The 16528-nt window shown below is 45.1% G+C and overlaps 1 protein-coding gene across 2 annotated transcripts; it reads left to right on the forward strand.

Annotated features, from left to right (window-relative positions):
• Window positions 1-1915: 1915 nt before the first annotated feature.
• SYCE1 (synaptonemal complex central element protein 1) lies at window positions 1916-16308 on the forward strand. 2 transcript variants are annotated; one of them, XM_012746997.3, is made up of 13 exons: window positions 1920-2159; window positions 11151-11213; window positions 11951-12010; window positions 12343-12417; window positions 13051-13098; window positions 13344-13398; window positions 14090-14179; window positions 14424-14487; window positions 15253-15319; window positions 15397-15520; window positions 15588-15698; window positions 15859-15946; window positions 16158-16308. In XM_012746997.3, exons 1-13 carry the CDS (start codon window positions 2090-2092, stop codon window positions 16233-16235), a joined length of 993 nt encoding a protein of 330 aa, XP_012602451.3. In that variant the 5' UTR covers window positions 1920-2089; the 3' UTR covers window positions 16236-16308. The 2 variants fall into 2 exon arrangements, with proteins under 2 accessions (XP_075866484.1, XP_012602451.3); XM_076010369.1 differs by lacking the exon at window positions 16158-16308 and having other exon boundaries at window positions 1916-2159; window positions 15592-15698; window positions 15859-15947.
• Window positions 16309-16528: the final 220 nt, after the last annotated feature.

A 16528-nucleotide genomic window follows, 5' to 3' on the forward strand; every position in this document is an offset into this window, starting at 1 on the left:
AGGTAAGGACAGAGAGCATCTGACTGTGTTTCTAGTGAACGTTTGCTGTTCAAGTACCAAGAACAGCGAGGACGTGTGTGTGTTGGAGCCGACAGGGCTGTGCAGGGCTGCGGTTGGGCTCTGAGGCCTCGCCCTGCTCACCACTGACTCCACCAGAGGCCTTGCCACAATTTGGAGCATGCCCTGCTCCCCTAGACCACACGCCTGGACAAAGGGTGCCCCCCACAAGAATGAGATCTCCTACAAAATGGCCCAAGCACCTGCCCTGGATGCTGGAGTCCACGACACAGGATTTGCACTTGCTGGGGCATTCTCAGCCACACTCAGCAACAGGTCACAACAGATCTTCAGGATCTGATGTGTGGTGTGAGACCCAAGAAGGGAGCACAAGAGGAGTAGAGAGAGCCACATCCCTCCAGAAAGGGCTTTACTAATCAATCCAGTGCAAAAGAGGCGGGAGGAAAAGGAGAAGCTGCAATGAGGGGCAAGCCCCCTGGTGCCTGGGGCTGTCCCCTCTGGCTCCTCCTAAGCATCCTTGGGAGCCCAGTGTGGACCAATCGCTAAGCTTAAATCCTAAGACAAACTCATAACACCTAACCCTAACTCCAACCACAACCTCTACCCCTAAACCCTAAACCTAACTCCACACATAACCTGAAACCCTAAACCTACACTTAAGCCTTAACGCCAACCTCTAACACCAAATGTAATCCCAACACCTAACACTAACCCAAAACCCTAACTCTACCCTAACACATAAACCCAACCCCAATCCTAGACCATAACCAAACCCTAAACCCTAATCCTAAACCCAACTCGACCTAACTCTAACGCTAAACCCTAACACCAGAACCTTAACACTAACTTAAATCTTAACCATAACCCTAACCCCAATGCCAACCCTAAACCTAACCCCTAAACCCTAATCCCAAACCCATAAGCCCTAACCCTAAAACTAACCACTAAACTTAAACCCTAAACCAAATCCAAACCCTGTTCCCTACCAGAGGTCCTCAAACTTTTTAAACAGGGGGCCAGTTCACTGACCCTTAGACTGTTGGAGGGCCAGACTATAGCGTAAAAAAAAACCACGAACAAATTCCTATGCACACTGCACATATCTTATTTTGAAGTAAAAAAATGAAAGGGGCAAAAACACCCGGCGAGTCAGATAAATGTCCTCAGCGGGCCACATGTGGCTCGTGGGCCATAGTTTGAGGACGCCGGCCCTAAACCCTCACTGTATCCATAAGCCCTAGGCTTAACACTAACTCCAACCCCAACCCTAGCCCTTCCCCTATCCCTATATCCTAACCCTCTCTAACCATAATCATGACTGTGACCCTAAACTCTCATGTTTATCCCTGCCACCTATCTTGACCTAAACCTTAAACCCTAACTTAACCCATGACTCTGGCCCTATCCCTAACCCTCTAACCCTAACCCTCAGCCCTAGCCCTAATCCCAACACCACCCCCAAAAGTAACCCTAACCACTAACCCCAAATCTAACCCTGAACCCTATGTCTTAACCCTTAATCCTCAACCATAACCCCTAAACCTAATCCCTAACCCCTAGCCCTGACCCTGACCCCTGCCCAGACTCCAACACTGACCCTAACCCCAATCCTACCCCCAAACTCTAAATATAACCCTAACTAACCCCTCACCCTAACCCTCACCCTAACTGGAATAGGACTGCCCTTCACGTGCGGAACGCAGAACGCAGGCACAGATACCAACCCCAAGGACGCTGGTTCCCACTTGGCTACATGATGTGGGGGCGGGGCTTCAGCAGGTTTGTGCACATGCGCACTTCCCCCTCGTCGCCTGACCAATCCCAGGCCTGCAAGGCTACAGGCAGCCCTGACGTTGTCTAAACAGGTCTTGCCAGCCTGGCAGCTTGAGGCATGCGCACTAGCTGCTGGGCAGGGGCACCAGGCCGTTACCCACCTGCGCTTTATAAAGAACAGTGCCGCGCGGAAGTGCCCTGCGCAGGCGCACTGCAGAGCATCTCGGCTCCCGGCGAGGGTTTGGTCCAGTCACCAGTGGAGGTGCGAAAAGCACCAGCGCTGGCCAGCTGACAGGAAATGGCAGGCATGTCCGGGCCTTCGAAGGCAGATCCCGCGGGAGCCATGGAGCGGGCTGAAAAGGCTGGAGGTAGTGGTGGGAGGCCGGGAGTAGGGTGGAGAGCCTCCCTCAGACACTGGGCTTGAGAAGAGGCTGAGGACGGGGTCTGACCTCGCGCGGGAGGCGGCGGCTTGGTCCTTAGTTCTGACGTAGTGACCGAAATGCCTTTGAGGCTTTCCTCACGAGAAATTCGACTGTTCTACACAGATGAGGGGTTATTTGCCCACGTGCCCACCGCTGAGTTTTAACGCTTTGAGTCTTACGGTATTTGCGCCGTCTGTTTTTGGTTTAGGTAATTAGTCAAAAGGCATCCTTTCGCTTTATTCCAAACAATTTCCAAATGCACCTCTTGAAATAACACTTTCCTGGTGCCACCAAACCTAAGGGACTCGTTAATTCCGCGTCATTCTCATCTTAGTACCAGCGCGTATCCACATTTCCCTGTTGGGTCGACATGGTTCTTAGTGGAGCCCCTGCCCAAACTGGGTCCAGACTCATCGTGGAGCCCGGCTCTCCCAGTGGAGCCCGGCTTCCCCCGATCTCCAGTGCTGCTTCCTGGCCCTGACCTGCTGAGTATTGGCTTCCACCTCACCCAGGAAAGGAGGGACAAGGCAGCTCGTTTAAACTGCGCAGATCAGACATTGCAGCCCAGCAGAGAGAGAAAAATAAGTGAAACATTCTGCCCTGGCCACATCCACCGTTAGGAGGAATCCTCCTGCGTGTTTTGTGGGGATTTTCCAACTTACACAGAAGTGGAGAGAATTGTAGAATGAACTCTCGAATACCTGTCACTCAGCTTTTCACCCTTTGCCCTTGTTGGTTCGTCTATTCCCCTACTTAAAATGCTACAACGAATATGTGTTGATAGCTCTCTCCAGACCTATCTGCAATAATGCAGGCTTGGTACGTGGCTGGTGCTCTGTAATGTTTTTACAAAATCAAGGTCTGAATGCTGATTAGCACAGAAAGCTTGCTTGGGGCAGGGTGTAACACCCAATGACAGCCCTCGGCTAAGGACAAAGAGGACATATACGGGAAAGGTGTATATAGATCCCTTTCATTAAGCACTTCCTATGACCTACACTGTGCTAAAGAAGCCTTTCAGTATCACACCTTCATGGTCCTCAAATAAGCTAGTATATTTAGATGAAGGTTTAAGCGAATTCACCAGTGTCTTAGTCAGTTTGAGCCGCTATGATAGAAATACTGTGGCATGAGTGGCTTGTAAACAACAGAAATTGATTTCTTACAGCTCTGGAGGCTGGAAGTCCAAGATGAAGGTGCAAGCAGATTTATTATCTGGTCAGGACCTGCTTCCTGGTTCATAGACTTCTCTCTTCTCATTGTGTCCTCACATGGTGGAAGTTGCTATGGAGCTCTCTGGGGTCTCTTATAAAGGACACTAATTCTGTTTCTGAGGGCTCCACCTCATATCCTAATCACCTCCCAAAAGTATCACCCTTAATGTCATCGCATGGGGGTTAGGATTTATGGGGAGCGGGGACACAAACATTCAGTTTATAGCAACTAGCAATGGAAGAAATTTTAAGGACAAGATTCCAGTTTCGATATATCAGGTTGCTTAACAAGGGGGGCAGGAATACTATCAAGTGTCAGTGACACTCTGGATACACAAACCTTTCCATCCAGAGCTGGTAGGAAGACCAGTGGAAAGGTTTTAAAGTTGCCCATCTGGCAGGATTTTTAGCATTTAAATTGCTTTTTCCCCTTTTCAGTCACCTTGCAATAGGAAATCTTATGAAACACACAGATGCATGGACAGAACAAAGTCAATGGAGCCTCAGTGGTAGCAGCACAACATGGGGAGGGAATGGTGAAATCCAGTTGTACCAATGCATAATGCAGAATACCTGTGCAGTGGGTTTCTGAAATGGGGAAGAAATTTAATAAAAATACTGTTAAATAAAATCTACTTTAAATTATTAGATATAATTATACTGAGACAGTATGATTTTCAAAAGAGATATTGTTATGAGAGAAAAGCAAATTGGAAAAATTACAGTGATTACAGACATGCATGGGTTGCATAGAAAAGTGTCTGAAGACTGTTTTCCTCATTAATGACTCTAAGGAAGGGATTTGGATTTAGCAGGGAATGCAGAGGTGAAGGGACATTTTGGATCTTATTGTTTGATTTTTCTATTAGGAATATGTAGGTACTACTTTAAATGTATAAGAACTTTAAAATTAAGGCAGAAAGAAGGGGACATTTTTCAATGTTATTTCAGGATCAGATGTTGATATCTATCACTGTTGTCCCCTTGGTTTTGATTGTTATACTGCAGTTACCACATAGGAGAGTGTCCTTGTACTTTGAAACTTTACACTGGCATATTAAGGGGTAATAGGACATTGTGTCTGCAACTCATTCTCAAGGTTCAGAAATGTTAGCTACTGAGGAGTCTGCGTGAAGGACATATGGGAGCTCTGTGTCCTATTTCTGCAACTTTCATGTAAATTTCATATTATTTTAAATAGCCATAAAAAAGAATGAAATCATGTCTTTTCCAACAACATGGATAGAACTGCAGGCCATGATCTTAAGTCAAACAGCCAGGCATAGAAAGTCAAATATTGCACGTTCTCATTCACAAGTGGGTGCTAAAAATGTGGGTGCATGGACATAGAGAATGGAATGATAGACAGTGGGGACTCAGAAGGGGGAGGGAGTGGAAGGGGGAGGATAATGAGAAGTTAGTTATTGGGAACAACGTATGATCTTTGAGTGATGGATTATCCTGAAAGCCCTGACTTTATGACTACACAGTCTATACATGTAGCAAAATTGCACATGTACCCCATAAACTTGTACAGAAAACTTAAAAGTAGGGGCTGGTACCATACTGTTGAGGCTGTTTTATGGCCTAGACTTTGTTAATGAGATATTACTTGGGTCATTGAACAAATAGTTTCTGCTTTCCCACTTTGTAGTTGCCTTAGGACACGCAATAGATATGCAATGGAGAATTAAAAAGAGGTGCAGCTCACTGCCTCATATGTTAATAATACCTGGAGAAATGGTTGCCCAAATGAGCTGTAAAAGTCTTTTACAGGTCATTAAGGGAAATCTGAATATGGCATGAGTATTAAATTATTTTATGGAATTATTTAAATAAAATGGTCTTCATTTATGGAGATGCATGCTTGAGGTAATTGGGGTGAAATGTCAAGAAGCCTTGGACTTGTTTCAAAAGATTTTAACAGGAAAAGAAAATCTGAAGCAAATATGCTAAAGTAATAGTCATATCTAGGTAATAAGTAAATCAGGTTAGTTATAGGATTCTTTCTATTTTAATAAGTATAGAAACTTTTTTCATAATGAAATTAGAGAGAATACAATTATACACATCTTCCCTTGCCATTATTATAGGAGCTTTAAATTTTTTTTTTTTTTTTTATTTTGAGACAGAGTCTCGCTTTGTTGCCCAGGCTAGAGTGAGTGCCGTGGCATCAGCCTAGCTCACAGCAACCTCAATCTCCTGGGCTCAAGCAATTCTGCTGCCTCAGCCTCCCGAGTAGCTGGGACTACAGGCATGTGCCACCATGCCCGGCTAATTTTTTCTATATATATTAGTTGGCCAATTAATTTCTTTCTATTTTTATAGTAGAGAAGGGGTCTCACTCTTGCTCAGGCTGATTTTGAACTCCTGACCTTGAGCAATCCTCCCACCTCGGCCTCCCAGAATGCTAGGATTACAGGCATGAGCCACCACGCCCGACAGGAGCTTTAATTTTTAAAAAGAGATCTACAAAAGAGTTGGTTTAGTATGGAGAAAGCAGGGATATTTAGGGCCAAAATGTGTCAGGGAAGTTTAGTCTATATAAATTTGTTTGCACATTTTAAGACTGAAAATGTGTTCATGTGTTACTTGCATAAAAGAGTAAAACTTTAGGCACTACATGAAATGCATTTTTGGAGAAGATCTGCTAGTTTTCACCTAACTGGCTATAGTTATTTCTAGAAAGAGGAGTAACTGGGGAAAGGGTGTTGGTGTTCACTTTTTATTGGCCTTTTTTCTACATTTTTCAATTACTTGAATAATTATAATTGTAATACAAAAATATATTAGCAGTAATTTGTATAAGATTTCAGGTGGGACCAAAAAGGGTATAAAAAAAAAAACTAATAAACTCCAAATTAGGTATTTCATAAAATTTTGTGCACGATTTTTAATGGTTGTAAATAACCAGGTTCATCCTGTGGCTGTGCTCTAATTTATTTAACAAATCCACTAAGGCATCTTTAGGCTGGTTCCAATTTTTTACTATTATAACCAGTGCAGTGATGAACATCTTGTCCATCACCCTTAATTATTTCCTTAGGATGTATTCTTTTTCTTTTTCCTTAGGATATATTCTTAGAAAAGGGATGCCCCCATTTAAGACTTTTGGTATTTACTACCATAAAGTTTGTAAGGAAACACTAATTTTGCATATATGGCTGACAAAGATGAACATGTTTGAAAACATAGCTGATTGGTAAAACTGGAAAAATGGGCATCCTGTACAAATTTATGGGCTCATAGTAGGTGCACATCCTCTTTGGTTTTTTTGTTTGTTTGTTTTTTAATTAATTTATTTTATTTCAGCATATTATGGGGGTACAAATATTAAGGTTATGCATATTGCTCATGTCCCCCCTACCCCCTTGAGTCAGAGCTTCAAACGTGATTATCCCCCAGATGTTGCACATCTCACTCATTATGTTTGTATATACTCATCCCCTCCTTCCCCCTCCCACCCGCTCAACACCCGATAAATGTTATTCCTATATGTCCACTTAGGTGTTGATCCGTTAATACCAATTTGCTGGTGAGTACATGTGGTGCTTGTTTTTCCATTCTTGAGATACTTCACTTAGTAGAATGGGTTCCAGCTCTATCCAGGAAAATACAAGAGGTGCTATATCACCATTGTTTCTTAAAGCTGAATAGTACTCCATGGTATACATATACCACATTTTATTAATCCACTCATGTATTGATGGGCACCTGGATGGTTTCCACAACTTTGCAATTGTGAATTGTGCTCCTATAAACATTCGAGTGGAGGTGTCCCTGTTGTACATCCTCTTTGGAAGACAATTTGGTGATATCAAAAGTGTGACAAAGACTCCCTTCTTGACCAAACTTTGGTCAGGCTCTTTTGAGCCCTATCCTCAACTAAGCCTGGACGTTGGCCTGACTTTAGCAATAATCCTACTAATTCACTTTAATGAGAATGCCCCAACCCTTGATATCCTCTCTTAGTGATTATCCAGCCATTGACCCCCCCCCCTTCTGTTGGCTATAAATTCCCACTTGTCCTGTTATATTAGAAGTTAAGCTAAGTTCTCTCTTCTGTTGCAATAGAATTGGCTATAAACTCTGAATATTTGTCACAGCAAAAGTGGGAAACAATTTGAGTGCCCATCAGTAGATAATTTATGGTTCATCCACACAACAGAATATTGTATAGCCATTGAAAAGGAGATAGATTCGTATATTAAAATGAAAGGATATTCTAGCTATATTAAAGGGAAAGAAAGTACAAAATTATATGTTACAGAATCCCATGTAGCTTCAAAAATAGGTGAAACAGGTACCTATTGCAGTACAGTCTTCTTTACTGTTTTTAACACAGGTCACAGGAATTTTTCTATGTGACCGCTATTAATATACTGGATCCAAGGATGAATTTTCTCAGAATTCATCTGACAGATTCTCCCACACATGTACAGAGATGAATATAAAGGGATGGTCATCACAACATTCTTGTAACAGCAAATCAAGTGAAATAACCTAATTGTTGTTTCAGTGGGGGGACAATAAAATTGTAGTATACCCCATAGAGTGGACTACCATGCAGCCTTTTAAAAGAATAAAGGAGTTCTATATATACTAACATGAAAAGATCCCAAGGATATATTGATAAACAAAAACAAATCAAGGTATTAACCATCATGTCTGCAGAAAAAGGATGGTAGGTTTGGGGGAAGCAGACATAGGGTTATAGTCTATGAATTAAATTATTTTTTAAAAAATCACACAAATAGCTGGATACAGTGATTTCATCAAGGGAGGGGAATTGGGGAGCTGGTGTGAGGGAGACTATGCACTGTGTACTACTGTGGGTAAAAAGTCCTATTGCTTCATGGCCATCATAGTCTTTTGCATGTTTTCTTCAATGTACTTCAATCATTTTTCTTGAGATGGAATATTTGGCTTTTCTCATTGACTATCAAGAGTTTTAAGATGGTGTAAATATTCTTCTAATACAAATTTAATGAATATATAACAGTATGCAGAAATGTATGTGGTGAAAAGTAAACATCCTTCTTCCTATCCCCTAACCAGCCAGTCTTAACCTAGAGGTGAGCACTGTCAACAGTTTCTTTATGTGTGTGATTTTGGCCAGAAATTATTGTATCTAGACATGGTATACATGTATGTGTTAACTGACAGGTACCTGTTTCACCTGTTTTTGAAGCTACATGGGATTCTTTAATACATCACTTTGCACTTTCTTTCCTTTTAATATATCTAGAATATCTTTTCATTTTAACACATGAATCTATGTCCTTTTCAATGGCTAGGCAATATTCTGTTGTGTGGATGAACCATAAATCCTCTACTGGTGGGCATTCAAATTGTTTCCTTTTGCTTTGACAAATATTGTTTCAACATCAATGAACATGCCTTTTGCCTACTTCACTGAGGTTATCTAATGGATAAATTCCTACAGGTGGAATTTTGTCTTCAAAATGTAGCCAAAATGCCCTCTAAAAGCTTGTATCGGTTTTTGCAATCTCTATCGGTGGATACAAGTGCCAGTTTCCACACATCATTGATAACATTGGGTACTATCAGACTTAATCTTTACCAGTCTGCTAGGTGCAATATGTTAATTAGCATTTCTTTAATTATGATTGAGGTGTAGTACATATTCAAATATTTATTGGCCATTTGTGAATTTTTTGTTACATGTCTCTCCTTTTCTCCACTCTTCTGTAGAAATGAGTTTACCTTCTCTATATTGATTTGATTGGCAGATTTTTAAAAACTTTTTATTACAGAAAAACTTAAGCATATACAAAAGTAGATAACAAAGTATAATTATTCACTGAAATCATCTTCCAGCTTTAACAATGATCAATATTATTTTTTTTTTTTTTGCAGGGGACAGGGACTTGCTCTGTTTATTGCCTGGGCTGGAGTGCAGTGCAGTCATAATAATTCACTGCATCCTTAAACTCCTGGGCTCAAGTGATACTCCTGGCTTGGCCTCCCAAGTAGCTGGGACAATAGGCCCACTAGTTTTATTATTATTATTATTTATAGATTTGTGGAGATGGGATCTTACTATCTTATCCAAGGTGGTCTCAAAGTCCTGGGCTCAAGCTATCCTCCTACCCTGGCCTCCCAAAATGCTGAGATTACATTTGTGAGCCAGCACACACAACCCAATCTTATTTATTCTTTACCGTCACCTACTCCCTACCACCCATTCCACTATTGCAATTTAGAGCATCCGCAGCATCATAAAATGTCATCCATAAATATTTCCAGGTATATGTCTAGAAGACAAGTACTCTGCAGAAAAGTAAAACCATTGTCACATTTTTATAACAACAATAATTCTTTTACTTCATCAAATATCTAGTCAGTTTTTAAATTTTACTGATTGGGTCATTAGTATTTTTTTATTTTTTTATTTATTTTATTAGGGAGCTAAAGCTTGAATTAGTATTTTTTTACAGTGCATTTGTTTGAATCAAGATACAATAACAAGGGTGGGCACAGTGGCTCATGCCTATAATCCTAGCATTTTAGTAGGCTTAGACGGGAGGATTACTTGAGGCCAGGAGTTCAAGACTAGCCTGAGCAAAAGTGAGACCCTGTATCTACAAAAAATAGAAAAGTTAGATGGGCATGGTGGTATGTGCCTGTAGTCCCACCTACTTAGGAGGCTAAGGCAGGATGATCACTTGAGCCCAGGAATTTGAGGTTGCAGTGAACTGTAATGATGCCACTGCACTCTAGTCTAGAAGACAGAGCGAGAACCTATCTCAAAAAAAAGAAAGAAAAAAAAATCCAATGAGAGACCATTGAGGTTGGTTCATGTGTCCCTTAAGGCCCTTTTAGTCTATAAGGGTCTTCTTTTCTCTCTCTGTTTTCCCCCTCAAAACTTATTTGTTAAACAAACTATGTTGTTTTTTTCTGTGGAGTTTCCCAGTCTGGATATTGCTAATTGCATCCCCATGTGCCATATAACATGTTGCTCTTTCCCTGTAATTTCCTCTGAATTAGTATTTACATCCAGAGCTTTCATGAGTATTAGCATCATTTCTTGGCAAGGGTTTGTAATAGGTGCTAGTCTTATTACATCAAATGGCTCATGATGTCTGGTTACCTTTATTGTGATGTCAGTGCCATGAATAGTAATTTCCTAGATCTACTAATTCATTAAGTGGTTTAAAAAGTTTCCAATAACTACAAAAACTAATATGAAATATTATTTTACAAGGAGGCTTCAGAATCAGTATTGATTATATACAGGAAAGCTATTTGTATTTATGCATGTTTTAACTAGACATCTTATTACATTTTCTTACTAATCTGTGTTGTTTTGTATAAGAGTCTCCAGAACTTTTTGTTTGTGCCATTGCCAATTACAGTGACTTTTGACTCCTTGTTCCAGTTTTTTATATCTCATTTTTTCCTGCATTATTAGAGCAGGAGCTTTGACCTTACTTGGTACAGTCTTGGCAATGAGAGCTCACCCCACCCTCGCCAGGAGTTCTATGAAGGGGATATCTGGTGTCATTTCACCTGTATGGAAGAGCTGACCATTGAGGGGCCCAATTCATCTTGTGCCTGTCCACCTCAAGAGAAGGAGCAGGGGTACCACTCTGGCTGGCGAACTGCCCGCAGCCCACCTCAGTCCCGGCCAGGGCTGTCAGATCCTTTCTCTGGCCTTTCACTCTACTGGATTCTGAAATGTTTCATTTTGTTTCCATAGGGCAGGACACATCATCACAGAAAATTGAAGACTTAATGGAAATGGTGAAAAAGCTGCAGAAAGGTCATGTGTCTCCTCTGTGTCTGAGGCTCAGCCCGAGGTTTGGGGTCAGGCAGATGTTGGTTCCATTCCACACCCCACAATATATAAACTTGGGAAATTATCCCCTTCACTTCCCATTTCTTTTAACATTTAATTCCTTGAACTAAAGGTAGGGCCCTGTAATTCAAAATTAAAGAAGCATAAGGATGTAAGGAGACAAAACATTTTCCCAAAACCCTGTCCCAAGCCCCTTGCTGGTCAACCGTTCAGCTCCACTGAACTCCATTAGATCCAGAGCTGTCACCATCACCTCCCTTTCTTCTACCTTACCTCCTGCAGCGCACTCCTTGCTCACCAGGCTGCTGCCAGCCCCAGCCATGTTCCCACCTCAGGGTGAGCTTTTGCACTGACTGCCTCCCGTTCTCACCCAGAGAGCTGCAGGGCCTGCCTGGCTCCCTTGATTTGAGGCCCTCATGACAGCTTCTCATATCCAAGAAGTACTTCCCACTCTTTGCTCTTTAACCCGTTGCTCCACTTTATTTCTCTTAACCACAGTTACCACAACTTGACTCAGTATCTCTATTTGTTCCTTGTCTCACTCACTCAGAAAGTGAGCCCTATGAGGGCCCCACACAGCACCTGCTTGCAGTAGGTGCTCAACAGATCTGTGTTGAATGAAAACAGTAGAGACACATGGCAGGCAGCCACCCCACCTCTGACTGCTTTCTCATCAACTCAACCTTCTTTCCTCCCTGCAGCAGGAAGCCTAGAGCCCCGTGTAGAAGTCCTGATGAACCGGATTAATGAGGCTCAGCGAGGTGAGCAAAGGGACCTTGGCTGCCAACCAGGACCAGCTACATGGTTTACTGGGTCCATTGCCAAATGAGAATACAGGGCCCCTTGTTCCAAAATTACTGGCTATTAATGACAGCAACAGCAGAGCTAATTACAGGGCACTTCTGTCATAAACCTGGCCCTACTGCCAGCTGAGCCTGGAAAGAAGGGCCTGGACTCTGGAAGCCTCTGCTCCATAAAATCTGGGCCCCTCTAGGTTAACGTGAAGGCAGATGTGAAATGTCACTGTTTACAAGGGAATGTGCAGCTGGAGGCTGCACTCACACAATGTCTGTCCTTCTGCTCTTTGTTGAAGCCAAAAAGAAAGCAAATGCAGAGCTAGGAGAGGCTCGGACCATCTGGGAGACCCTGCAGAAGGAACTGGACTCATGTAAGCAAGCCACGGGTCACCCAGAAGTCCCCACGCTGTCTCAAGCCTCTTCCAACCCTGTATTCCAGACACCTGACATCCTTACCATGGCTAAGGACCTTTCTCCCTCTCCAGTCTCATGTCCTCTCTGCTGGTGGGATGTTCAGGAAACACCCTCCAAACACTTTCCAGCCCCAAGGCTGCTCCCTGTGCTCCCCAGATAATATAGGCTCTTCTTACCTCCTGTCGTCATTCAGCTGTGAGCTCCAGTGTCCCCTCCTCAGACAGGCCTTCCACTATCATCTCGTCTAAAGAAGGCACCCTGCCTTCATCTAGTCACAAACCCCTGCTGCTCTATGTGTTTCTCCACAGCCCTTATGTCATTCCATGAGTGTGTGTTTTCTCTCTACTCCATGGAAAAGTGTGGGCATCCTGCAGAGCCCTCACAGCCACCCTCTATAGACACAAGGCCCTTTGGTGCTCACAGGCAGTATGGGCACCAGAGGAAAGGGGAGGGAGGTCTCACCTAAAGGGGTCTACATTTGGGTTGAGGGCAGGTCTGTACCCAACCTCCCAAGTGACTGTGGACAAGCCCTGTCCCCAAGGGTGCAGTGGGATAGTCTCTGATATCTGAACATGTCACTGTGTTTCCAGTGCGTGGAGAGAAAGTACGACTGAAGGAGATCTTGATCAAAAAACAAGGTATTTACAGCTCCCTGTCTCTAGGCTTTTGCCTTTGCCACTGCAGAAGCCCACTCTCCCTATGACAGCTGGAGCCTTTTGAAACCTGCCTCAGCTTGCATTCTTCCTGTGGCTTCAGCCAGACTCACAGGAAATGTCAAGGCCCAATCAGGTGTGCATGTACCTGACATGACCCAGCCCTGTTCCCTCTGTCCAAACCCAGTGCCTTGATAGGCTCTCACAGGGACCTGTTGCTCTCCCTGCAGAGACCCTGAGGCTCCTCCGATTGCACTGCCAGGAGAAGGAAAGTGAGGCACAGAGGTAAGAGCTTCTGGTTGGGCCTGGCTCTGCCGTACCCCTTCATTTTGGTAAATCAGAGAGAGTAAGGGAAATGACTCTTAGGCCTACAGCTCTCATTTTCTCCCTCTGAACAGTGGAGAGGCCAGAGAATGTTTTCCCCTCTTGGCTCCAACAGCAGGTGGTAGTGTTAAGGGTAACACTCAATGGCATAACCATTTGCTACATTGTCGATTAAATTTCTTCAATTGGTCTTTATTCTGTCCCTTTTACTCTTTAATATCCAGCTCCTTAGCTGGCTGTTCACTCATCTGCCTGTTCATTTAGGCATTGAGACAACCATCTGTTCATTCTTTCTCTATCCATCTCTTATCCTTCCATCAGCACAACTATTTTTCCATCTGTCTCTCTATCTCCTTAATGCTTCTTTAGCTATTCTGTTACCAGAGGCCCTGGAACACTGAAGGTGGAACTGTTTGGGAAACTCAGATGATATGAAGGTGTGTGTGCATTTGCCCTGGACCACGTCCATGCTGCTTTCTCTAAACCTGAGGAGCAAGTGCTCATGTCAACCCCTGCCTATCACATGTGACAGAGAAGGACCTCAATGTAGATGGATAAAACAGCCCTAAGCAAGGGAGGCTGAAGCTCCAACCCAGCACCTCCTGGGGAGTCCTTAACAGAACATGGCTTAGGCCACCTTGCCTCTTCCCAGGAAGCACAGCGTGTTGCAGGAGTGCAAGGAGAGAATTTCTGCCCTGAATTCCCAGATTGAGGAAGAGAAGAACAAACAGAGGCGGCTGAGGTAAACATCAGTGCCTGATGCCTGGGAGGTTAGGATGGGTTATAGTAATATCAGGAACGGGGTTTAGAATAGGGGCCGGCTGAGCTAAGCCTTGTAGGGTTAAGGTGGTGATGGTGCCTCCACTGGCGTAGAGAGCATGGGCAAAGCTCCCCAAAGTCTGTGCCTGAAGACCCCTGGCCTAGACTAGGCTGTGAAGGTGAGGTCTCAGCCCACAGCCCCTCATGCCTGTGTGGTTGGCTCCCAGGTTGAATTTCGAGGAACAGCTGGAAGATCTGATGGGCCAGCACAAGGATCTCTGGGAATTCCATGTGAGTCCCTCAAAGCCACTCCTTCCACCCCCACATCCTTCCTGGCAGCACCAGGCCCAAACCACAGAGTCATCCCCAGGCCTTCTTCCTCTCACCTGCCACACCCAGTTGCTGAGCAAGCCATGGTGGTGCTAAGGTCAGCATCACCCTGAGTCCATCCCCTTGTCACTGTCCTTGGGTGCCCAGCGTCCTCACTGCTGATCCTGCCCACATGTTCCTGCTGCCCTCTGCGTCTGCCCAGTGGTCAGGAGGATCCCTGATCAGACCAAAGTCGAGTTCTCCATTGGGGATGTCCATGGATGTATCTGTGACTATCACACACACAGGGGAGACAGTGAGGTTCAAGGCAGCCATTGTTTGTCCCTGGGGCATCCCAGACACCAAACAAGAATATAGCCAGAGATTTAGTGTTAGGAGAGAAGGGGTTAGTGAGGAGTCCCCAGCAGGAGGAAGAGGAAGGGAAGAGCTGCAGTGCTGTGCTGTTAACCTGTTCTCCAGATAACAGCTCTGTTTGCAGGTTTCTCTGTTGTAAAGAACAATCGCATGAGCCTCTTCACCATAGCACTGTGGGCATGTCAGATGACAGGTCCAGGGAGAGGCAGTGACCAGTGCAAAGGCCTTGAGACTGGACTGTGGCTGTTGTGCATGTAGATGCAGAGTAGTAGGAAGTGAGGTATGGTGAGCAGGTGAAAGACTGGTAGGCTTATTTGAGGCATGGGGGAGAGGGCCAGGAGGTGTAGACAGGCCTCCTTTCTGCCCCCTCAGAAGCCGGAGCAGCTGGCAAGGGAGATTTGTGCCCTGGACAGCAGCAAGGAGCAGCTGCTCAAGGAAGGTGAGGCCAGGGAAAATGGATGGCCCTTATCTGACCTCACCTGCCCTCACCTGCTCACCTGCCCCTTCCTGCTGCAGAGAAGCTGATTGAGGCAAAGCTGGAGGATGTGAAGCATCGACTGTGCTCCCTGTGTGGGACTGAGGGTCCCTCCACCATCACTGAAGGGCTCTTCCTTCGCAGCCAGGAGGCTGCAGCAGCAGTGTAAGATGTGGAGGTGGAGGGGGTGGGAGGAGGGATACGTGGGTGCTGACTGTCCTGCACTGTCCAGGCAGCTGTTTCAGGAGGAGAACAGGAAGGCTGAGGATCTCCTGGCAGCTGCTGCCCAGCACCACCAGCAGCTGCAGCAAAAGTGCCACGAGCTGCAGCAGAAACGGCAGAGGTGGGTGTGGAGCCCTAGCTCCCCTCAACCCTCCCCAGGAATGTGGCCAAGCATGTCTCTCCTCTCCTTTCTGCCTCTTTTTTTGTGTCTCTTCACAACCTCTGGTCCCTCACCCCTTTCCCCTCTTCCCCGTCCCCCGCTCCTACCTTTTACCATCCAGACTGAAGGAAGAGCTGGAAAAGCACAGTTTGCAGGCCCCTGCCCAAGTCCATGGCATGCAAGAGGAAGGGGCTGGCCCAGGAGAGGTGGTGAGCTCCAGAATTGGGTGGCAGGGAGCAGAGACACCTCCTGAAGGGGGCTGGAGGTGGGAGGACAAGAGGGTGACCAGGAGTTCTTAGTGGATGGTCTGTGGGGAAGGGCGTTCCTACAGGGGACACAGCCAAGGTGTTGGGGGGGGAGGGGATGCTGTAGGCATGGGGAAGGGCAGAGACCCTTACCCTGGACCCTGACATCCCACAGGCCAGTCCCAAGCCCCTAAAAGTCCATGAGGAGAAAGACCTGGAGCCACCCACCAAGCACGAACTGATGCTCTCCTAGGCCAGAAGGACACATGCTACTCCTGACCTCATCCTAAGGGGCTTCAAGAAATAAATGCATGATTTTTGTATAACCCACCTCAGCCGAGTCTGTGCTGTAGAGGGGAGGGTCAGGCCCAAAACCCACAGGCCACTGAGACTGGGTGAAACCTTGGCCTGACTCTGCCTCTTGCCTGGGCCAGAGTTGTACCACAGGCACTTGATAAATGCTCCCTTAACCTTCAGGTCTCTGGACTGCTCACCTCTAGGACCCAGTAGGCTATTTTGGGTCTCCAGGCAGACAGATGTAGGGCT

Source organism: Microcebus murinus, chromosome 14 (assembly GCF_040939455.1).
Source record: "Microcebus murinus isolate Inina chromosome 14, M.murinus_Inina_mat1.0, whole genome shotgun sequence".
NCBI classification, from domain to species: Eukaryota; Metazoa; Chordata; class Mammalia; order Primates; family Cheirogaleidae; genus Microcebus; species Microcebus murinus.

Excerpts from the sequence above, each read along its gene's own strand:
- SYCE1 (XM_012746997.3), top strand. The coding sequence starts at position 2,090 with ATGGCAGGCATGTCCGGGCCTTCGAAGGCAGATCCCGCGGGAGCCATG. Across the intron at positions 11,214-11,950 it reads GGTGAAAAAGCTGCAGAAAG|CAGGAAGCCTAGAGCCCCGT; the intron begins GTCATGTGTCTC and ends TCCTCCCTGCAG. Across the intron at positions 14,488-15,252 it reads AGGATCTCTGGGAATTCCAT|AAGCCGGAGCAGCTGGCAAG; the intron begins GTGAGTCCCTCA and ends CTGCCCCCTCAG.